We start from the raw sequence: 24709 nt of genomic DNA, 5'->3' as shown, positions 1-24709 counted from the left end.
AGTATACCAGTGTCCACTAGAGGGAGCCAGAGTCTGTCTAAGATACAGAAGGGCCGGCAGACACTGGGACATCTAACAGGTAACAGGTCTAACTGAAAGGCAATAATTACACCTGTGCTTTTCTTGTTATGACAAGTCAGCTTTATGTACCTGGCGTTTTTATGCCATGGCTGCATTTTTAGTTTGATTCATTGTTTTACTCTGCTATGCTTAAACATTAAACAGATTGTTCTTATTACATTGATACAAAGAAACATAATTGGAATTTTTATATTTATGATTGAAAAGAAATAAAAGTCCTGTTAAAGGGACAGTTCACCTCAAAATTAAAAAATCCATATTTTTCCTCTGGCCTGTAGTGCTTTTAATCAATCTAGATTGCTGAGTGTTGGAGTTACTGGCAGTAGAGATGTCTGCCTTCTCTCGAATATCATGAAACAAGGTGGCATTTAGCTTGTGGTGCTCCAACCGCCAAAAAAAATACGTTTGAAAAACTCAATAGCAATGTCTCTTTCTAGAAATCATCACCTGGTTCCTCAAGATAATCCATTGACCTTGTTGTGAGCAATTTCATGTGGGAACTATTTTCTCTCTGTCAAACTACACCTGCTAACTGTATCACCCTGCAGAAGGAAGCGTGCTACTGCTAACTCACCTGGCACCACTGAGATAGCTAACATTACAGCTCAGCCGAGAAGGATGCCATTAATGTTTACATCTCGTGCTCTCATGCACGCCAGCCTCTCGTCCATGAGTAGACGCATGTTTCCCTCTGTGGGCTGATATGGTTATTGGGTGTAGTTCGATATGAAGAAAATAGTTCCTACATAAAACTGCTCACAACAAGGTCTGTGGATTATCTTGAGTAACTGGGTCATGATTTCTGGTAAGAGACATTACTGCTGCGTATTTCAAATGTATTAATTTGGCGCTGTGAGCACTGCAAGCCGAGTGCCATCTGGTTCCATTATATTGGAGACGAGCCAGACATCTCTACGGCAGATATCTCGCACCAAAACAATGTGAACTAATAAACAGCATGTGGTAACCCTGTTTATTGTATGTTATATATGTCTGCCGGTCCACTAGGTGGCACAAGCGTATATGTTGTTATCTGTTGGGGGTATCTATTCAGATAAAAAGAGTAAGAGCACTGGGCCTGTTATGAAGCAAGAAGTGACTGAGTTACACCGAGTTCGTCTGGAACAAAATAAACTCCCCTGTGTTCAACAAGAAGCTCTCCCTTGAGTTACTACATAAATGGCGACGAGGATAAAGTCAAAGCGGATGCCTCGTATGAATGCAGATGAATGAGTAAGAGACTCGCTGCTAAGTGGCTAAGTTGGCATAGCAAACCGGACTTTGTAACCAAGTGCAAGACAGCATGGCGGCTATGGTAGGAAGCACCGCTCCTTTTGATAGTCAAGCCCAGACGTGGGAGGAATATTGTGAAGTGCTCCACCATTTTTTTGAAGCTAATGAGATCGACGATGCAGGTCGACAGAAAGCTATATTACTCAGTTCAGTGGGCAGTCAGACTTACAGTCTCATGCGCAACTTGGTCAGCCCCGCCAAACCGGGAGACAAGAGCTTTGATGAACTTGTCAAGTTATTAAAGGATCATTTCAACCCTAAACCCAGCGAGATTGTGCAGCGTTTCAAGTTTAACTCCAGGAACAGAAAGCAGGGAGAAACAGTTATGGAGTATGTTGCGTGCTGAGGAAATTAGCACAAGACTGCAACTATGGAGACAAGTTATCAGAGATGATACGTGATAGACTGGTCTGTGGCATTGGAGATGACCGCATTCAGCGCAGACTGCTATCAGAGCCGGATTTGACCTTCGACAAGGCACTGAAGTTGGCCCAGGCCATTGAGACGGCCAGCAAAGATGTGAAAGACTTACATTCTCTGGAGTTTGCACCCCCACACACGAAGGCACCCCAGGCAGTGCATAAAATGTCTACAAAGCAGACCCCCAGTAAGCAGCAGCACCAGCGTAAAGCTTGCTACAGATGTGGTGGTGAGCAGCACAGGGCTGGGGACTGTAGGTTTATTAAAGAAACCTGTCACAAGTGCGGTAAGGTTGGCCACATTCAGAAAGTGTGTAGGTTCAAGGGCCCAGCTAATAACTCAAAGGCCAGAGGGGGTGGAGTGCAGACAGGCAAACAGGGGAGAACTCAGGGAGCAAATTATGTCAGCCAGGGGGAGGAAGAAAAGGATGGCATAGATTCAGATGAAGTCATGTTCACACTGTACAAGATAGATGAACTTGACATCCCAGCAGAAGCTCCATTTGTAGAGACATTGACAGTTAATGGGACAGACACACAGTTTGAGCTGGATTCGGGTTGTGGGGTAACAGTAGTGAACCACTCAGTGTTCAAAACACTAGGGGGAAAAGAGCCACCAAAGCTATGCCCATGTCGGGTTAGGCTCAAAACATACACAGGGCATAAGGTCAAAGTCTTAGGAGCAGCTGTGGTTAAAGTGCAGCACAAAGGGCGAGCACTAGACTTACCTGTGGTAGTGGTAGGAGGTTCAGGCCTCAGTCTATTAGGCAGGCACTGGATTAGGAGGCTAGGTTTACAGTGGAGAGCAGCACCCCAGGTCCATCGCCTCCAGGTAGAGACCGCAGAGGAGGTCCAGGAGAGTCCAGAAACCCAAATCCACAATGTGGCAGAAGTGACCTTGGAGCAGGTACTGGGGGAGTATGGGGAGGTTTTCAAAGATGAACTTGGGCGATTTAAAGGCCCCCCAGCAAAAATATATGTGGACAAGGAAGCAGCCCCCAGGTTTTTTAAAGCCCGGCCTGTCCCATATGCCATGAGAGGAAGAGTGGAGGCTGAGCTTGACAGACTCCTTGCCCAGGAGATCATCGAACCTGTAAAACATTCTGAGTGGGCTGCACCTGTGGTCCCTGTGTTGAAGCATGATGACACAGCAAGACTGTGTGGAGATTACAAACTGACTGTAAACCAGATCTCAAAACTGGAGCAGTACCCAATTCCCAGAATTGAGGACCTGTTTGCCACGCTTTCAGGTGGACAGAAATTCTCAAAATTAGATCTGAGTCATGCCTATCACCAGATTCCCTTGGACGAAGAAGCAAAGAAGTATGTGACTGTAAATACTCACAAAGGGTTGTTCACATACAGAGTGCTACCTTTTGGCGTTTCATCAAGCCCAGCGATATTCCAACGGACAATGGAGGGACTGCTACAGGGCATCCCTCATGTGACCATCTTCCTGGATGACGTCCTCCTCACAGGGAAAGACGACCGCGAGCACCTGCAGACTCTAGCCACGGTGCTGAAACGGCTACAGGAGGCCGGTCTCAGACTCAAGAGGACCAAGTGCCTATTCATGAATGAGGAAGTGATGTTCCTGGGTCATAAAGTGGACGCAACAGGACTGCACCCAGTACATGAGAAGGTACAAGCAATCAAAGAGGCACCCACACCTTCAAATGTAACAGAGCTGAAGGCGTACCTGGGACTGTTAAACTATTACAACAAGTTCCTGCCAAATCTTTCAACTGTTCTTGCACCAGTACACAAACTGCTACAAAAAGACACAAAGTGGCAGTGGGGTGAAGCACAACAAGCTGCTTTTGACAAGTCAAAGGAAATGATGCAGTCTGCTGAGGTCCTTGTGCACTATGACCCAGAGAAGGACATTGTACTGTCATGTGATGCATCACCCTATGGAGTAGGTGCCATGTTGTCGCATCACATGCCTGATGAAACAGAGAGACCCATAGGATTCACCTCAAGAACCTTAAACACGGCTGAAAAGAATTATTCACAGCTGGACAAGGAAGGACTAGCAGTGATGTTCGGCATAAAACGGTTCCACAAGTACATTTATGGAAGGAAATTCACTATTGTGACAGATCACAAGCCCTTGTTGGCACTCTTCAGTGAGATGCGAGCTGTGCCACAAATGGCCTCACCCAGAATACAGAGGTGGGCGGTAACCTTGAGAGCCTACGAATACACAATAGTGTATAAGGAAGGGAAGTATCACTGCAATGCAGATGCCCTGAGCCGCCTTCCTTTACCAGAGGAAGCAGAGGAGAAGCGTGAAGAGAGGGTTCTCATGCTGGAGAGCTCTGACATCACGCTGGTGACAGCTGATCAAGTGAAAGCATGGACAGACAAAGATCCAGTACTCGAAGGTGCGGAGATGGTCCAAAATGGCTGGTCATCAAAAGTAAAAGGGGAGGAGTTTGCCCCTATGAGGTGAGGAAATATGAACTCAGCATCCAAAATGGGTGTGTGTTATGGGGTTCGAGTGATTGTGCCAAAACCAGGACAAGAAAATGTCATGAGACAGCTTCATCAGTGCCACCCAGGAGTGTCCAGAATGAAAGCACTGGCTAGGAGTTATGTATGGTGGCCAAAGTTGGACAAAGAGGTGGAGGATACTGTCAAGGGCTGTATGACCTGTCAAGAGCAACATCCCTGCACCAGCCCCATTACACCCGTGGGATTGGCCGGACAAGCCTTGGAGCCGTATTCATGTTGATTATGCTGGACCGTTTATGGAGAAAATGTTTTTTGTGCTCATTGATGCACATTCAAAATGGATGGATGTGTATCCAGTGAACTCTGCCACTTCAGCCACCACAATTGAGTGCCTGCGTACCAGCTTTAGCAACCATGGACTGCCTGAGTTGTTGGTGTCTGATAATGGCACTTGTTTCACCAGCACAGAGTTCAAAGACTTTCTGAGAAAAAATGGTGTCCGGCATGTGACCTCTGCACCCTACCATGCTGCCAGTAACGGATTGGCAGAGAGGGCGGTACAAACTTTCAAGAGAATGATGAAAAAATGTCCAGAGGGCACACTGACAGCTAAGGTAGCTAGAGTGTTATTTAGCTACAGAGTGACTCCTCACACAACAACCGGTCTATCTCCTGCAGAGCTACTTCTCGGGAGGAAGCTACGTTGCACCCTGGACTCAATTCACCCAGACCTAAGCAGGAAAGTGATGAAAAAACAAGAACAACAGACAAAAGATCACAACAAAAAGGCAAAGGGACGCTGGTTCAAAACAGGAGACTCAGTGCTGACCCAGAACTTCAGTCTCGGACCTAAGTGGATCCCGGGAATTATTGAGTCAGTGACAGGACCTGTGTCATACAAGGTCATGCTGGGTGATGGGAGAGTAGTGAGGAGACATGTGGATCAGATTCACACCCACCATCAGAGACCAGAAGAATGCAACAACCCTCCACAGACTGTCTCTATTCAGCTAAGTCAAGCTGATGGAAGAAATGAAGCATGGCTGGAAGCTGAGGAGGTGGTACTCAGTGATGACAAGTTGGAGGAGCCAGCAGCTACTGAAGCTGTAGCAAGCTCAGAGACTGAACTAAGAACTGTAACAAACACAACTCCAGTGAGGAGACAGTCAAGAAGGGAAACTAAGTTGCCTAGTTACCTCAAGGACTTCAAAGTGAACTAAGAGAGACTGTAAAAAAAACAAACAAACAAAAAAAAAAAAAACAGTCACAATGTTCATTTGAGTTGTATAGAAAACACTTAAGGGGGGAAGGATGTGGTAACCCTGTTTATTGTATGTTATATATGTCTGCCGGTCCACTAGGTGGCGCAAGCATATATGTTGTTATCTGTTGGGGGTATCTATTCAGATAAAAAGAGTAAGAGCACTGGGCCTGTTGTTATGAAGCAAGAAGTGACTGAGTTACACCGAGTTCGTCTGGAACAAAATAAACTCCCCTGTGTTCAACAAGAAGCTCTCCCTTGAGTTACTACACAGCACTACAGAGGAAGGAAACACACATATTTTTGATTTTGGGGTGAACTGTCCCTTTAAGACCCTTAGTATCTATGGTGGTACTTGTAAGTTGCATGCCCACTTCCCTGTCGACAGGGGATTCATTTATTTATAATTCCTCCATCCTTATGTTTACCCATTATTATTGTGACAACAGCGCAATCCAGTTGAAGACCTGAGTTAAAGCTAACTATGGTGAAATATGTCAATGCTGATAACCTTGGTGTAGCGGGCTGAATTTAAAAATGAATAGCCCAGTTACATTGCAATAACTAAATATCGTCCAGAACCACTCAGGGTACAACTTTTGAATCAATGGCACTTTACATTTAACAAACTAGTATTGTCTTTGTCACATATATTTTAAATATGTGCAGTGAAATGTTGAGGTGGAATACTCAGGAGGATCTGCTGAAAGGCTATATCTGTAAGTCGAATAAGAGTAAAAAAATAAGAAAGGATAATCAAAAATTACGATAAATCTGTATATGTAGTATTTGAATTAAAATGTTATGGTGCATATTTCACATCTATTCTCTTAGTGTTAAATGAATCTTGGGTTTTCAGGTCACCTTCTCTCTCTCAAATACCCCCCCCCCCCGGTCTTCTTTATTGTGAGGACCCTTGTTGACGTAATGCATTCCTTGGCCTCTCACTCTGACCTTAACCATCACAACTGAATGCCTTACCCCAACCACAATCGAAACCCTTTTCTAACTTGACCCTTACAACCATGTGTGAACCCTCCAATAAGCCTTTGAAGGTCTGTCCCGAGGTCAGGACGGCCCAAAATGTCCTCATTTTGCAATAATGTCCTCACTCTCCAGGTTGAAAGCTCAAATTGGTTCTCACAAAGACTGACGCACAAGTCCACACACTCAAATAAAATTCAACACTTCATTGTTGTTTGTTTCAACAGTTCTTTTATAGAAACATGACAGAGTGTTTCTGTATCACTGAACAGTGCAATCCACTACTTTCCTCCATAAAGCTAAACATGGGAATTAACAGATTATCAAGAATTATCAACAGCACTCTAAACACTCATGACTACGTGGATTTCATATATGTGACATGAAAGCACGGACAGTGGGTTAGGCTGGCCACAGTAAGCGACTAATATCTACATCAATGTTGACCTTACACATACAATACAGGCAACAGAAGTAGTGCGAGACATTGACACAACCTACAGTATGTGGACACTTAAGGAACTTTTTGGTAATAGGTTTGTGTTACTGTTGTATGAGGTCACTTTCAGCTCAATCAACCGAAACTGTTGACGATGAACGACAAAGCATTCACACTGAGTAAATGGAGGGGATTACCAAATGTTTTATATGTCAGTTTCTTCATTTCAAATCCTTTTTAACTTCTAAATACGAAAAACAGCTAATTGAAATGAAAGTGACAACTTGTACGTGTGTGTATGTGTGAAGGTGCAGGCTGCAGATCAGTAGCTCAGTTATCAGGCAGAAAGCATCACACCTCACAGCCAGTACACACACACACACACACACACACACACACACACACACTACTTTCTGTTGCTGTCTAATAATAAAACAAAAGCCTCTCGTTGGATGTATCAAATCCCGCTGCTGCTCCTCCGTGTTATCTGTTGGTTGCAGGTTTGGGACATCAGTGTGTGTTCTGGAAGATATTTAGCAGTCGCAGGCACGACCTACAGATGAAGACAACATGTGATCAGTAATATAAAACACACAAACAATACTTTTCTCCAAAATTGAAGTTAAAGAACAGCTCATCTAATTTTTTGATGTGAATCAAATGGTGACTTTACTATTTTAAGCTTTCACTTAGAGCCAAGTTAAGTATTTCTTTTTTCTATATAGCTCAATATCACAAACTTTAATTTTGTATTCATACTTGGCTACTATATTTTCATATTTGTTCTTGGCAAGTGGCTTTGACAACTATTAAAAGATTAGCAGCTGAAATTCTTCACAAGCGGTGAGGCTAAAATTTAAGTTGTTGTTATTTATGATAGCATTCTCTGTATGTGAAGACTGAGATGAAGAATCAACACACTGCTCCTCATCCTCAGGTAATGAGCAGAGGAAAGAGAGAGACAGAGAGCATATGTGTGAGCCCATGCAAGTGGAAACTGCCTGTCCATGCAGTATGTCCCTGTGGGCCCCTGCTGAGTTGCTTACATACTGCGTGTGCACACACACACACACACACACTGTTTTTCCATATGGGCCACCTGTGTATTTTCTACATCAATTAAACTAGTGCTTGGTTTATCAGTCGCATCTGATATCATCAGCGTCATCAGGGTTCAACTGGCTTGAGTGCAAATTTATGACCAAAAAAAAAAAAAAAATCAGCATTACAAACTGAGGGTGAAAGACATGGGTGCATTCTCAGCCTCAAGAGGGCGTCTTTTATAGCTGCGCCACTACATAAAAGCGTGAATGGTTGCCTCACACCACTCTGCCTTTCCTCCCTTCTCTCCAGTCCAGACACCCAGAGTCCCACCACCTGTTGAACAGCGAGGGCCATTCCATCTGAGTCCAACACTGCGGAGGCTTTCCATACTGTGTCAGTATGTGTGTCAGACACGCGGCCGTTTACAGTGAAACAGATGGACAGAGTAAATATAACTTTAGACCTTAGCAGGACGTCAACTGGATGATGAAATCTTAGGAGGGATAAGAACCTGTGTATCTCTCTACACATGTCTACATAAATACAGTTTGTCTACTACACATGCAGGACTGTTAAGCTCGTTTTAGCTGCTGTTCTTGTTGCTCTTGTCATGTGTCTGTGGTTACAGGTGATCATCTTCTCTCTTGACATTTAGAGTAAACCATAACTACACACACAGTTTCCTTTGTGGGGTCATAAATATTTTAGTAGAACTGAGTTACAGGCTGAATTACTTTAATTCACTCAGCTGCTCCAGGTTTCATCTCTTGAAGATGTCATCAACACAGTCTTGACTGCTGTCTTTTTTTTTTTTTTTTTACTGTAAACACTGTCTCTCAACCATGACAGTTAACAAGGTAAAAGGGGGTTTCTTGTGGGTGAGACAACATTACCTTGGTCGGAGAGCATCTGCTGAGCATTGCTTCCTGTCCTCCTTCTGCAAAGAGGAGAAGAGAAAAACAGCAGACGTTTATGACCTTTGGAACTTGGTAATATGTATTATTTTCACAATATTGCATTAGTTTGGGGCTTCCACAGCAATTACACAAATGATTTTTAACGTTTAACTGTGAAGGATCACCTCTTGGACTGGTTGAACTTGCACCTGCAGTGGCCACCTGGAACAGAGGAAAAAAATGTTGACTTTCTTTATGGTATCTGTGTGTATCTTTGCGTTGCTTGAGGCAGTTTATGACTCTGTGTGTGGTTAGGGTGTGTGCATGATTTGCATCTTACTGAGCAGGATGGTGATGCCAATGAGACAGAGGACAGCAGCTAAAATCAGGCCTCCGACACGCAGTCTGTGGTAGTCTGCAAAACAAGGTCATGGTTACCACATGAAAATTAAACAAACATAACATATAAAAGAAAAAAGCAATGCATTGGAGTACAGAAACATACAAGGACATTACAAGAAAAACATCTTTAAAAGACAGGTCATGGGCACGCAGTAAAATATAATACTACAACATTATAATTATATCATTACTATTATTATTTCATATTATAAAACCTGCATCTACATGTAAAAAAGAGATATACAGCAGTCTGAACTTTATGTCAATGTTTCAGATCAGCTTCCAAGTTTCAATCATTTCTACATGACAGTGAAAATAATATGTACGAAAAGAATAGATTACCAAAGGTAAATGGGTCATCTTCCACTGTAGGGACAAAAATAAACAAGGTCAGCTGAAAGTTGGTTTAAGCGGCAGATACATGAGGATATATAGAAACATCCACATATCAAACAGTGATGTAATAAAGTCAACAAACACAATGACCTACTTTGATTCTCTCGCTAATGATTGACACACCTGACTTTCAAATAGATACGTTTCAACTTAAAAGTGCCATTACATTTAATTTTAATTAAAATGTTAAAAAAAAAAGGTTCTCTTATTTTCAGATATACATGTAGAAGTACTTCTGTTGGTAAAACCTGTTAACTATGTTACTCAACTATTTACTGTAGTTGTATGGACTGATTAAAGGAAGAAGAGACATAATAGTGTACTTACAGTTCTGTTCCTCTGCCAACACCAGGGACACAACTGAAGGAGTTCAGAAGGAGACAAACTTTACAACAGTGCAACACAGCTTGAGGCATCTCATTTTGTTTGTTAGGGATCACAAGGGTGGAAAAGTTGCTGTTGGTTTATTTGGAAAGCAAAGATTAATGTGGTCTAAACACTGTTGGAATACTGCAATTAGAAGGAGACTCCTCTGGAGAAACAGTTATTCAACATATTACGTACATATCCAGACATCAACCCTCAGCTATTTACAATATCCTCAACAATAACTGTACTCTTGAATATGAAAAACCTTTTTTAAAAAAAACACAAATGGTAGTTGCTAATTGGCACAAACCACTTTGAATCTTCACCAAGCACAGGCATTAGGTGGTGCTTGTTTTTGGTGCTGTTTTCGTTATTTTTAAGAAATGTGCATGTGTATGTTTTTGTGGATTACTCTTTTCTCTGTTTCTTTCCTCCTTCTTATTGTGTGCATTTTGTTTTAACCAGTATTGTTAAAAAATGTTTAATGCAGAACAACAGACCCTTTTCATGGACTTGTCACAACTGGAGCAACTTGGATGTGTGTAATGAAATTAATGATGACTGAATTCAATTTAGCTCCTATCAGCTTAGGTTCCTGGTATCGTGAATGCTCACTCACTGTCACCCGCACTTGAAAAACTTGGATAGAACAAGCCATCGTTAGTATTATTACTGACACCTGTACTTTTCCTACTGTAACAAGTCCAAATGTCTATCTTGAGAAAGGCATGTATTTTCACCGATAAAATATAATTGAAAAGAATGCTCCAATTAGTTTCATTAATATTGGTTTAATTCACTTAATATTGGAGTAGCCTTCTATTTTTAGTTTTTGGGTACTTTTGAGGAAAGGCAGGTGAGTTACCATGTCTGTTATTCAGAATCACTGACAAATGAAACTGTCAGTGCCAATGAATAAAACACCTCTTAAAAAGCTCTTGCATCTTTGTTGCATTTATTAAAAATCCAGATCTGTTTAAAAATGTCACATAAAACTGTGCCTGTTTCATCTCTCCTCATCCTTATCCGTCTCATCGTCTCTCTTTCACAACACCTGAAGGAGCTGTGGATGTCACTCTCACCTTTCTAGGACTGAAACTGTAGAGCACTTTGTTTGCCATCTTACTCACAGTGTTAGGGGTTTGCTTTCTTACAGCCTATTGCTATAGGACATTATAATCACAGACAACCGGACAGTTTAAAATCTGGAGTGAAAGGGCAAGCAGATGATCTCTCTAATCACTCATCCACCCTGCTGCCTTTTGTTTCACCTCAGACATGTTACATCGTGTCACAAAACTATAAACACTTGGGCAAAGTGCTGATGGAAGACAGACCCTCATACATAATTTCCTCTGCACAGAGGAAGTGAAGCTAACAGGTCATGAGTTCTTGGAGATGTAACATCAATTACTTTCTGACCTTTAAAAGCAGGAAGTAAGTAAATTCAATAAAGGAGGATTTTAAACTGTGACATGACTGTCACATGAGAAGACTTAAAAGAGTTTTACTCACGTGTCATCAACACCAAAGCACAGATCTTTGACATCTTCACGCTGGAGGCTGTTTACCTGCGGAGATAATACAGACACTGATATCAGCAACAATGTCATCATACATCATCATAAAAAAGATACTGAACTCTGTATTAACTTAACTTACATTTATGCTTGCACACTGATTGAAAACATTAACTACTAATTGTGGTGCAGACTTGCCATCAAAAGAAGGCTCTACTGTCAACATGGGGTAAATAACATTATCTCTGGTCCCAATGGCAAAAATAATCAAATTTTTAAAGTGCCTGCATGTTAGAAAGCTGATTAAAGTACAAACTGACTCATACCGGCAGCCAACAAAGTCAACAGAGACCTGATGCAACATTCAGCTTTTCTGTGTTTTCTGAGGGGCACTAAAGGAACTTATACACACAGACACATAGAGTCATCACTTCTACAGTACATGCACCCATTCCCTCTGATGCACACACAAAGAAATCTGATTATATTTAGATAGGCACAAAGTGGTCTCCCCCACTCTCCTTCACACTCAGACACACACAGAAACTTGATCTGATGTTGATGGCTGCAAAGTGCTCTAATGGAGCCTTAACAGGAGAGCTAAATCACCTTGTGTAATGCATTACAGTGCTGCTATGCAAAGGCTCCAAAGCTTCTATCTTTGTTCTTGTTTCAATGACTACAGGCTTATTCTACCAAATATAATGTACAGTACTGTGCGCATCGGTGTACATGTAGTCACATGGTGGGATTGTCCAGATTTTTCTTCTATTAAATGAACTTTCACTTGCTGGGGAAAAAATCCATGAGAATAATATTAAAGCGCACTCATCCTTTCAAAGCTATTTCTGTCTGTAATGTCATTTTAATCCTATTTCAAGCGTACATCAGTGCATAGATAGTTAGCTTTGAGCTTTATTTTTGAAGTACCATTAGTCAATGAAGATATTTTATTTTTCTATGCTGGCTAATTATTAAAAACTGACAAAAAGCTCTTTCATCTTAAACACTTCCAGTCAGAGTTCCCTCCTGACAGTGAGGCAGATTTTACAATAATCCCACTTATACTATCCTCTGGGAACAAATAGATTTCCTGACAGCCGCAATTACAACCCAAACACTGTCTGACTGGTTCTGTGTCCATGCTGTGCTAGCTGCCATGTTGAAGCAGCAGAGGTAACATGTGCCCTGGGAGGGGACACACCTTAAGTAACACAGCAGTGATTTTCCACCTACTGTACTTTTCCATTCAGAGCGCTACACGGTGAAGAGCAAACACACACATGCCCATTGCAGTATGTAAGTAAAAAGTTGCACTAACATAAAACGCATGCATAAAAATGACATCATGTTAGTTTGAGTGAGTGAGTGACTGACTGTTTATCCAAGAGGAGATCTGAACACACCTTGTCTAGGCAGCCATGGGAGTTATTCAGTCAAATTAGTTTGCCTATTGCCTTAGCCGATATAGCAGTATGATCTGTCTATGGTCTGTCCCTGTCTGAGTTTGCTCAGAGATGAGCTTTACGACAATTTTTTGGGGGGAAATTAGATACGTTTTCTCATTTTTTATCTACAGCTTTTGCTATTTGAGAAAGGCGGTAGTAACTAAAGAGAGCAACAAGAGATCAGAAGGGCACTCAGAGAGCACAGACCTCCGCCAAGGCCAAATTCCATATCTTGCAATGTTAATAAACATGATAAATAATTTTTGTATCTACCCTGTGATACAGAACCACTCCATACTTAAATGGATTCTTCCTTGGCCCATGCTACATGCTTCCACCAAGTCTAATGAAAATCGGGCCAGTGGTTTTTCAGTAATCCTGCTGACAGGCATACAAACAAACACAACCAAAAACAAAACATCCTTGGCAGACGTATAGGTGAAAATAGTGTTGTAGGTTAAAGGTAGACATTTTGACCTTGACTAGTGCTATGGAGCAGTTTATTTTATGAGTGGGTCTCCGTTTGTTTGTCTCATACATGTGGATGCACATGCTCACAATAAATGGTCCAGCCAAAATGCCTTGTTCACAACAGACATTTTGACTTTTCATAGAAGGAAAAGAACATGTGTTACTGATAACACTAACGATGGCTCTGTTCTGTTGTGGTGTCCTACTAAGCCATGACAGTGCCAGGATGGTGAAATCAAGGCAGCTAAATGGAATTTCATCATTTGCAGATGTGCCTTCCCTGCTGTGACAAATCAAAATGCCTACTGAGAGAAAGGTCTGCTGTTTTACACTATTTCACTGATCTACAGGTGGCTGTAATGAGCCAAGATACACACTAATGCATCGACAAAGTTAGTGAAGAAGAAGAGGACTGCTAGCAAGTAAAGGTTAAACAATGCAGGATTCAAAATTGAAAAGAAAAATTGTCTTTGCAAATGTTTTATGAGGAAGAAAATGCATTCAACATGTATCCAACCTCAAGGATACAATGCCTTATAGTGAGTAACACAGATTTCAACATTACTTTTGCTCCATAAGGCACCTTTAAACTCTACAAATCAAACTGACAGCGTATCTCTCGGGAAACTTAAAAGATGTTACAGTACAGATTGAGCTCCTAGCAGTTTAGTTTTTTAAGTATCTCTATGGACACACAAACAACAGTGACCTTTGAGTCCAAATAAAGGAGGATGTAAGTAAAACAATGTGTCTCCCTCCGCTGTTGTTGGTATTTAGAGTTTAATAGAAACAGAGAAAGAGAAGGACAGGACGGGTGCACCTCTCCTGGTGCCTCTCCACAGCAACCCAAGGCGAGGCAGGGGGAATGTCGAGGATGGGAAATGGGCCAACAACCACTAGAGAATGGTTTACCTCAGGAGAGAGCCACACAGGGAGCAGAGAGAGGAGGAGGAGATGGAGGGCAAAGAGAGAACCAGGAGAGAGAAGGACAGGGAGAGGGAAGAAGACACAGGGGGCAAACTGAGGGTGAGGATATTAGAAAGGGGAGCAGAAGAGAGAGAGACGTGAGTGAGAACATTGAGGGAGGGTAAAGACATGACAAAGGGTGAGAAAGAGAAAGCAGGGGAGTGTAAAAGAGGTTGTGCCTTTCTGTTCCTATCTGAGGACCATTTTCTAAAGCAAATGTTATTGTAAGGTGGAGCCGGAAGGTGAGCACTGGAGGTGTGCATTCAAATCATTGTGTTTATGGCAGGTTAAGAAGCCAGGATCACAGCACCATGGTGGATAAGTACAGTGTATATAACATGCTTACAAAGCTGAGTACTCCTACAAAACAACATATCAAATATCTGTGGGTTAGGCCTGCAACTACATGCTGATCAGTCTGCAGATTAGTTTGGGGATGAACTGACAAATTGTTTTGTCTGTAAAATATGAAAAAGCACAGAAAAATGCAGATTACCAATGTCCAGAGTCCATGGTAACATATCAGGCTGTTCTCATGCATTATTCATATGCATACCTACAATAAGTAATGCACCACAATCCCTATATAACACACATAATCAAGAGCCAGAAATTTGTGTATAACCCACATAATCAGAGAGGCTACAATCACCAACTGAGCAATGCGCTGATGGGGGTTAAGAAGTAGTATAAAGACTGTTGTAAACACGTTTCTCTTCCTGAGCTTTACCTACTTAACTTTATGTTAAGAGCTTGAAGTAACGATGCCATTTGTGGGGTGCTACTGCATTAGATATATGAATCATTGCATATGTATTTTCATAAGACAGGTTACACTGGACATATTCAAATTCCTGACTTCTTCCAACCAACAGTCCATAATTCAAAGATATTCAATTTACTAACACACACAAGACAAAGGAAAGCAGGAAAGTCCTCACACTGGAGACGCTGGAACAGGCAACTTTTTAAAATCTTTGCTTGCGAGGCGATAATCAATTAATTGATTATCAAAATAGTTGCAGATTCATTTCTGTCAATCGACTAACTAAATAACCAAATAATTGTTTCATATCTGATTTAGTTATTAGTTAATAGTTTCACACTTCATGCAACAACGAAGATTCATATTCAGCTGCAGCAAAACGTTTGATGTAAGCTGATACCAAAGAAGGCTTTATTACAAATATAGCCAAAGAATTTCTAAAGATATTATGTAATGACGTAGTTTCTTTTCCCCTGCGTACAAATTCCCTGTGGAGCCTCTTCACCAGCTCCGCCTGGTCCGGGGATAAAGACTTTTCTGTTCTGGCCCTGTCATGCTACTCTGCCTGTCTCCGACTGTCCCTTCTTTTTCCAGCTCTTGCTGCATCTCTCTTTCTTCCTTTCCACTTTTTTGTCACTTGCTCTAATGTCTCTACACCCTCTGCTTCTTTCATTCTGTCTTCTCTCCCTGTCTGTCGGACACTCCTTTCCACCTATTTGAGCTTTAAGAATGGCTCGTTTGTTTGAAGCCACTGTTTCACACTGCTCTTGTGCCTTTGTTGAGCTGCTGTGTCCTCTCCAGCCTCTTTAAACCTCTCCATTACTACTTCCTTTCTCTGACACACCTCTGCATGTCCTTACTCCTTCACCCATCCCCTCTCCTCTCCTTTTGTAAGGATCTTTTCCACTCCTTTATCCCTTCCCTTACAAACTCCCGGGAGCACAGGCTTTCTAGGCTCCATGCCCGTCTCACGCTCATACACTATCATCATCTCTTTTCCACTGCACTCCTCCTCTCTTATCCAAGAGTATAGTACACAATAAGCTGCAGGGCTGTCAAAAGAGTCCTTATTCCCATGTGTAGCTACTATGTGTCAATCACACTGTCATTCACTCAATCAGGATTTAACCGACTACTTACAGTGCTTACTAAGTTTAAATATTTATATTTTGCTGTGACAGTTTTCAGTAGTTCCCATAAAACAGTCACACACAGAAATCAGGCTGTTCTCATTCATTGTTCGTACTTCTACCTACAGAAAGCAATGCCTAAATATATATTCATGATCCTGGAGGCTGCGACCATGTTACCTATGTGCTGCAGGCTGCTCTACGTCATATGAAACAGGAAAGCAAAACAGGAAACAGGAAGGTTGAGGTGGTGGACAGGTCAAACAAACACAGGACTTTAACCCAGGAGACCAGGGTTTGTGTCCTGTATGAGACCAAAAGTCAGTGTTGACTTATTTTAAAATTACATACAGTAACGTCACGTCATCACATTATGTTGTCACGTTAAATGATGTTACGTTAGAGCTGCTCGATTATGGAAAAAATCATAATCACGATTATTTTGGTCAAAATTGAAATCACGATTATGCAAACGATTATGCGGCGCACATGATGACTTATATTGTTTACACGATGGCATGTCATTTCTGTCTCTACATGGTCGCACGTTTAGAATTCTCCTTTGCTCTCTGTATCGCACATGGCGGAGTTCGGCCCCGATGCGCACGCGCGCACACACACACACACACACACACACACACACACACACACACACACCAACCTCTCTCACTCTCCTTCTGCCATTTTCCGCACGCTGTTTTCGAAATCTTCCACGATCACCTGCCCCTCGCATTATTTGTAGTTCACCTACTTGACTGGCTCGTGGAGTGAATAGAGGAAAGAAGGGGAGGGGGTGGTATTGTGCATGCGCGGCTTCCATAGAAGACAAAATAACATCTTCAGGCTTCCATGACCAAAAATCGTTTACCCTTGATTAGGGATGTAACGATATGGAAAATTTGATATCTCAATTATAGTGACCAAATTATCATGGTAAACAATAATATTGCAATATTTTTTTAAGCGCTGTAAAATGTCCAAAAAATAGATACATACATTGAAATAACTTCACTAAATCTTATAACTTGTTAACAGCCAAAATCTTGTATTAAAATGAATCTTTCACATTAAAGGGGCAAGGGATTGGCACAGCAACAGAAAAATTTATTTTAAATTAACAAAATATGTAAACACATTACAGGAGCAAAGCTTATTTGACTGGTGCATTTTAACAGTCAGCAAAATATGTAAACAATTTATATATTAATTATTTATTTATTAGCACGAGAGGAAAAATATATATAAAACAAAACAATGCAAGAGTAGAACAAAAGACATACAACATATAGAATAGATATCACAAATGTGCAGGAGAAACCAAAAAAACCCTAAGGGCAATGCTCATCATTATACAGAATAATTCACACATTAGAAGTGTGCATGTGAGTCAGAGGATTACCTGTACGAGAAAAGGAGTGCATGCTCTCGGTCAAAGGTTAACACAGTAGCGTTTCATGTTGTTTCCTTGAGCTTATGTCGAGAAAGCATAACTGGCCGTCTATATCGATTGTAGCTTGCCATACAATAACCATAATAGCGTTACGTTACGTCGGTTTATATTCTGTTGGCTCCGCTCAGTGTTTTCAGCTCCGTTTTGTTTTGAAACACTTTGCAATGTAGCTGCTAATACGGCTATTAGCTATTCAGCTAGTATTAGCTCCTAAACAAAAACGGAAAACCTAGTCGCCGTTTAGGAGGACAGATACGGCTCAAATGTCCCGTGTACGAGAGTTACACACTGGGCTCTAGTTTCGCAGACCGGGCACGGTGGGGGCGCAGCGCACCTGCGCTTCGCCAACTGGGTGTGGCCAGGCGGATTTTTTAAGTTTGGCACACCGTGCGCCCTGGCGCAGCTACTCCTCTATCCCACCTCCGTCCCTCCTACTGGTGCAAGTCGGAAAGAGGGAGGAGAGAAGGCGTGGAGTGGGTTTTACACACATCACACCAATCAAATGAGCCCCTCTCCTCGCCCTTAAATGTGCCGCGGGAAGGTGTAATGAGAGTTTACTCAATTCGCCATGACAGAAGAGAGCAGCAGCGTCAGACAGCCAAACTCCTCCCAGGGAGGTCCAAGCTCACAGTGTCCGAATATACAGAACTGCGAGCAGACCTCCACGGGCTGATGATGCAAAGGTAGCCTGGGAGGAGGTCACCACAACTGTAAATTTATGTTGCATTTCTCTCGTGCGCGCGCCCTCTCTCTTTCTCTCTCGCAGTCTCACTCTGTTTCTTTTCTTTAGACTTTTCTAACATGACAGATGCTGAATATATACTCCCTATCTGATGCTGTGGCTGTTTGTGGTTGGCTGAGAGGAATGTGAACTCATTAGTTTGCAACTGTGTTAATCAAATCGGGTTCGGTTTCCATTACGTGTGTCAAACGGTGCCAATCCCCTTTGATCTGACATCAGATGTGACAGAACAGTCAATATAGAGATACATTTAAGTGCTGATTGCAGATAGTTGCATTGAATAGTGGTTTTGTGGCTATTTATTGCATCGTTAATGTGCCTGATATTCTGGAAACCTGCCTGTGAGGTTTTGGTGACGTGTGCACACTGTCCGCCGGTTAGCCGAACTTCGGCTTACACCGGCTGCGCTCCCCCTGCGCTGACAGTAGACCTGGTTTCAGATGGCGAGCTTTTAGCGCACCTTCGGGGAAGCCTTTTGGCATGAAACTGTCACTGCGCCAAGCTGGATCTGTCGACACCTCCCCCTGCCGCGCCGCCACACCCATCTCAGCGCACCTCGGTCTGCCAAACTACCAAACTGAGCGCGCCTTGGGTTGTGCTGCTCGAAACTAGCTCTGTGCGGGGTTCGCCACCCTGTGCCACCTAGAGTTGGGCGATCCTGTCCATATCCCATCGTCCTGCGGGAAGTGCGCTCAACTATGAAAGCCTGAATGACTGCGGACATTCCTTGCAGAGTCCGTTACGCTTTTAGTACGCCCAAGTATGCTTGTGTCGAGCGGCCCCTTTCTTTCTGCATGTTCTGCACACAGGATAGTTGTCCTCCACCAGCTGTCCCTCGGCATTCTTCAGAAACCCAAAGTACGCCCAGACCTCAGACTTTGTGCGTTTAGTTGGGGGGGAAATATCCTGAGTGCGCTATCACCACCTTCTGCCATGTTTTCATTCTTTGTGTTTACACATGCTACGCATTCACGCAGCGCCTGCATCGTGAGACTTGAATGAGGCTGTTATTACATATCCTGATAATCCACCGCGATAATGCAATTAATTTAAACATAAACGGTCATTCTTACCGTGTAAAAATTAACCGAGATTTACCGTAATATCGGTAATCGCTACATCCCTACCTTCGATTTCATTAACTTTGAAATCGTTTGACCTCAAAATTGTAATGGCGATCACCAGACGATTAATTGCACAGCCTTATGTTACATTATGTTAAGTTACGTGACAAACAAAAAACCCTAATAGAACAAATTTGTTTAGATCCCACCCTCTTTTGACTTTAGCTGTTTGTTTGATTTTCTCATTTCACTTCTCTTTTTGTACTCTGAGCTGCAAATCAGAGCGAGTTCACTCCCTGACGGGCTCTACCCCCTCAAACGGCAATTCAACATGCTGATTCGGCTGGAAAAAAGCGGACAAGGGCCGACTAATGCCAAGGGTGCAGAACACACTGCAAAAATTTGGCGGCAGATGCTCACTGACAGCCCAACATTGATGGGTGGCCAACCATCAGCTTGTTGTGTCAGGGCCCAAAAACTATCTGGCTAGATGGCATACGGACAACCAAAAATCCTATTTTTAAGTTTTAAAAAAATGCTTGTGAACAGTGATTATATGGAAAATATATAAGTGGAAAAAATATTTGTCAGCACACAGTGTACAGATACAGAGAAAGGCCACCCGTTGGCTTTGAATGTGAGACAAGTGTTTACAGCCTTGTGACGAAGTTAGGTGGCATGTTACCCATCCGATATTAAAACTGTTTATTGTGTTTAGGGTCAAGGGGCAACTAGTCATCATGTCCAGCAAAATCAAAACTTAAAACTTGTAATTATACACAATGTGTATAAGTACATACTTTATGTTGTCTTAATGCTCCTTTTCCCAAAAACCAAAGATTCAATTTGTGCTTCCTCTATTTTGTGTGCACGTGACTGTGTGTGTTACAGGATGTTGAACAGCATGTATCTGTGACCTAGTCCCTGTTTCTATTTTTCCAACACTCCCCCCACGCAACTTTTTGAATGCTGAACACCGGTGTGTGTGTGCTTGCGTTCCTGTACTGCACAACAAAGACAGCTGCCTATTCTCAGTGGCATTTTTTATTCCTAAATTAGCAGCACTGGATTCCTGTGTGCAACACATCCTTTAACACATACACACACAAGAAAGACACGGTTGAACTTGTTCCTCCCTTTATTTTACAACACACTCAGGAATTTGTCATTTTATGACTAGAGTACATGATGTTTCTCTGGAACTGAATGTCTGGAAATGAGATTAATAAAGCACATGACCTCAGAGGGGGTTTTGGGATTTTTTAAAAGTAGACTTATTTGTCTCAGTGACTGCTGAGTAGCTAGGTGATAACAGCTAACAGCTACTGACCAAAGATGGATTTCGACAGATGCAACTTAAGTGTTGACAGGAGAGAATAAAAAGCAGAGATAGAGAGGAAGAGGCAGCAGTTGTTGGGAAATCAGTGGAGACAGTTCACTGATGAAAAAAGGGAGAGAGGGATGGAGAGAGAGGAAGAAAAAAGGAGAGTACAAACAGGATATCAAGTTGGGAAATAAGAGGAAGCAACAGAGGGAGAGAGGGAGGAAGAAGAATTCGAGCCTGAGGGAGTGAGAGAGGGCAGCAGGAAGACGAGGGAGAGCATGGTTGGTAAAGACAGGGAATAAGGAGGGACACATAGAGACAGACAGAGGGTAAGAGGGAGTGGAGCATACTAGAATCATGAGTCACACATGGTAACCACAAGGCTCACAGGGAGCAGCTAGCAACAGACTTCATGCTCCTCACTCTGGAGTCATGATCAGCGGATCAAAAGATGAAGTACACTTCCCTCGTTTCATCTCATTGTCCATCCATAAAACTTACATGTACTGACTAGCAACTACTCTAATAAACTTGTTAATTCATATTTTGTATTTATTGCTTATCACATAACTATAAAGTGTTAATAAAAATATCTGGACTGGTTAACGAATTAGAAATGATTAGCTGTGTCTCTGCTGAGCTGTAAATGAAAGCTTTGTGGTTACACAGGGAATGCACCGAAGGTCACAGTAAAATCAATGTCTTCTTGTTGAGGTTTCTAAATTTGTGTTTGTGAGACGCCAAAGTGATGTGAGGAAAGGTGAGGAGAAAGTGTGACTCGCCTGAGAACGCTCTCTCTTTCTCCCCCTCCAACTGTTTTCCTCTCTCATTTTCTTTTTTAGGAATTGTGGTCATGTGAGGAGAGGTGAGAACAACGAGCTGAGTGTGTTTCACCTGAGAAAGGAAAGACAACTCTGTCTGTTGCCACCTTTGTTCACCTTCCCTTCATCTCTGTCTCTCACCCTGTAACCTCTCTCAACTCCCTGCCTCACTTCACTCTCTCTGAAAATCTGAGTTCATATAAGTAAGGCACATTTAAATCTGTCAAAGCAAAATACAGTGAACATCCTGCAGTTTAACAGGTGTAAGTTGAATGTGTGGTTGTATTTTTCCCTCTTTGCATTTGTTTGAAGATATCGGTAAAATATGCTATGCAGATACAGAATACATTGTTTTCTTTTATGTTAATCTTAACTTAAACAATTTTCATTGTATGTCAGAGTACTGAAACATCCAAAAATACATTTTGGACTGTAGTCTCTGTATAAATTCTTGAGGAAACTCTGCAGAATATTGATTTGTTTTGGCAAAAAACATCAGTAATCCACACGGGGGTAACGGTGCACATAATTGACCTGATATTTATATTAATATAAAATCCATGGCTGCAAAGGAGACCAAAGGTGTAATTGAGTTTATTGGCGCCCCACTTTTCCTCAAGATGCTCTACCTAATGTCTAACATTTTAACTTCCACAAACCACCACAGAAGAGAAGGGACATCTGGAAAGAGTATGTTAGGTTTGCAGCATATCTATGGGCATAGCAGCGCCACATGCTCAAAACGCAACAGATTTTACATCTGCAGTGCATTCTGGCCTATGGTCTCTCTATGCATGTTGTACAATTTCTTTCGACTTGTGTAAGAGTCAATTTTTGGTGTGACATTTGCTTCATGATTCTGATCAACAGACACTAAAATCTGGTGTTTATCTTTGGCTTCTTGTTTACCAATGCCCAGTCTGTATCTGTAATGTGTCACAGAAATACATTGTTAATGTAAAAAAATAATAACAAAAGTTTCAACTGTTTACTCATTTCTGTCCTTCTATAATTGGTTAATAGTTTAAGGGTTCAGATTAGGACTAGATGTTACAGTCCCTTGATACACATACTTAAGACTATGAGTGGGAGTAATATTGCCGTCTGGAGGTTTCCAAGTGGGAGCCAAAGGGTTATGGTTAGATGGATAACAGTAGGAAAGAGAAAAGTAAGAAGGAACACTGGGTAGGCAGAGCCAAGGAGAGACATCTGTTCTCACAAAAATGAATGATGACAATTTGATAACCAATTAAATGTTTAAATCATTCAACAAGTAGATACATGCAGTACGTGCGGGTTACAGCTCCTAAAATCTGATTGTTTCCTATCACTGTGAATATTGAGGCTTTTGATTGTAAGCAACCTAAAGAATTTCTTGATTAATCCAACAAATAATCAATATTTAACAGCCCTGTCTTTGTAATAGTTTTACACTGACCAGCAGAATCTGTCGTTTCTGTTATCTGTCCTTGTCCCAATCTGTCCTGGTGCCACATGGTAGCAAACTGTTATCGCCTGCTCCCCTTATCAACTGGCCTTTTCACACACACACACACACACACACACACACACACACACACACACACACACACACTAGCTCACAGTATGTGTTCGATAGAGCATGTAACCATATGACAATATTGAAAAATTCCACAGCAGGAAGTCTTCATTGGTACTGTGTGCACAAAGAGCAAAATGTCTTTAACTGCTGATGCGTGGGTTTTAATTAATTTGGCTCGTGACACTTGTTTCACGTCCACACTGCTATCTACTACTATCCATTTAATGTTACTTATTAAAAACACGTGAAAAAGACCAAGGCTTAGCATCAAATATAAACACATACAAACTACATTTATCATTTTTGACAGTATTTCTCTGTTGTGGTGGGTTAAACATGGACTGAAGGTAAAACCACATACATAGCAACCCTTTATATGAAATTGTGCACTTTAAACCTGCTGCGTACTTTGAATAAACAAACAAACAAACAAAGCAAAACCGTTTACATGACAAGTGTGACCAAAGCGTGAAGGAAAACCATCTTGGCCGTTACGCACGTTGGCCGTGGGCGCGTGCCGTCCCATTGTGGTGGGCTCGAGGGGAAATGTCAGCCGGGTAACATTATGAACTTACGACATATGTTTGTTACATGTTACTTTGACATTTTTAACACTGACAATTGATTTTTCTCTAAAACAAAACACGTTTATATGTTTCATTCGAGTCTTTATAAGTATTTAAGTATCTCAATGTGACAGTTAATAAGAAATACAGAGATTTAACAACAGTTTTCCATCGCAAACATTCATACTTAGATGCTAGCTTAAATGTACTCTTAAGTTAGCCTTATGTTAGCCAAACTATGCTTCTTTTGGTTAAAAAGATGCTCACGAGCGTGTCTGGAACATTTTTAACTTCATAAACAAATTTCCTGATATAGAGAAGAAAGATGAAAACACTTGAGAAGACACTCCTCTGTGAAATGTGAGCTAATTTTCTTTGTTTAACACTTACCTCTCACAGGTTGTATGCAGCAAAGACAAAACCGAAGATATTTCTCCCAAGAAGGCGGATATATCTGACTCACAACCAGAGACTTTTCTCCACTCAGTACGCCAACACCCTGCCCTCAGCTCTGCTACACTCAACAGGTTGGCTTGGTTTTAGAAAAAGGGGGCTGAGTTAGAAATGCTGGAGTTTTGTCCGTGAATCCTGATCCCGGGTCGGTTTCTGTGGTCTGGCTGACAGTGGGAGAGTACACGGTGACGATGAGCGGGGCGTGGAAGCTGATCCAGAGTCAGGACGAGAGCCGGGAGGAGGAGTGAGGAGTTAATGTTTGCTTGTCGACAACGAAGATGTCGAAGTTTATCGAGTTGGGCTCGCTAGGATGTAAGTTATGAAGTATGTTCGAGGCAAAACAAAACCACTGCTGTAATAAATATGCATAGGAATGATATTATAGT

At 41.9% G+C, this 24709-nt stretch overlaps 1 protein-coding gene and 1 pseudogene across 1 annotated transcript; one reads left to right on the top strand and one right to left on the bottom strand.

Annotated features, from left to right (window-relative positions):
* Positions 1–933: 933 nt before the first annotated feature.
* Positions 934–7341, top strand: LOC125892806 (uncharacterized protein K02A2.6-like; annotated as a pseudogene).
* fxyd3 (FXYD domain containing ion transport regulator 3) lies at positions 6704–24463 on the bottom strand. The gene is made up of 8 exons (XM_049583050.1): positions 24261–24463; positions 11557–11612; positions 10000–10032; positions 9619–9642; positions 9215–9289; positions 9060–9096; positions 8872–8915; positions 6704–7487 (listed from the first exon to the last, which is right to left on the bottom strand). The coding sequence occupies exons 2-8, from the start codon at positions 11588–11590 to the stop codon at positions 7468–7470; spliced, it is 267 nt and encodes an 88-aa protein (XP_049439007.1). The 5' UTR covers positions 11591–11612; positions 24261–24463; the 3' UTR covers positions 6704–7467.
* Positions 24464–24709: the final 246 nt, after the last annotated feature.

The sequence above is a fragment of the Epinephelus fuscoguttatus genome, linkage group LG8 (assembly GCF_011397635.1).
Source record: "Epinephelus fuscoguttatus linkage group LG8, E.fuscoguttatus.final_Chr_v1".
Taxonomy (NCBI): Eukaryota; Metazoa; Chordata; class Actinopteri; order Perciformes; family Serranidae; genus Epinephelus; species Epinephelus fuscoguttatus.
This window is presented reverse-complemented; position numbering and strand designations above follow the sequence as displayed.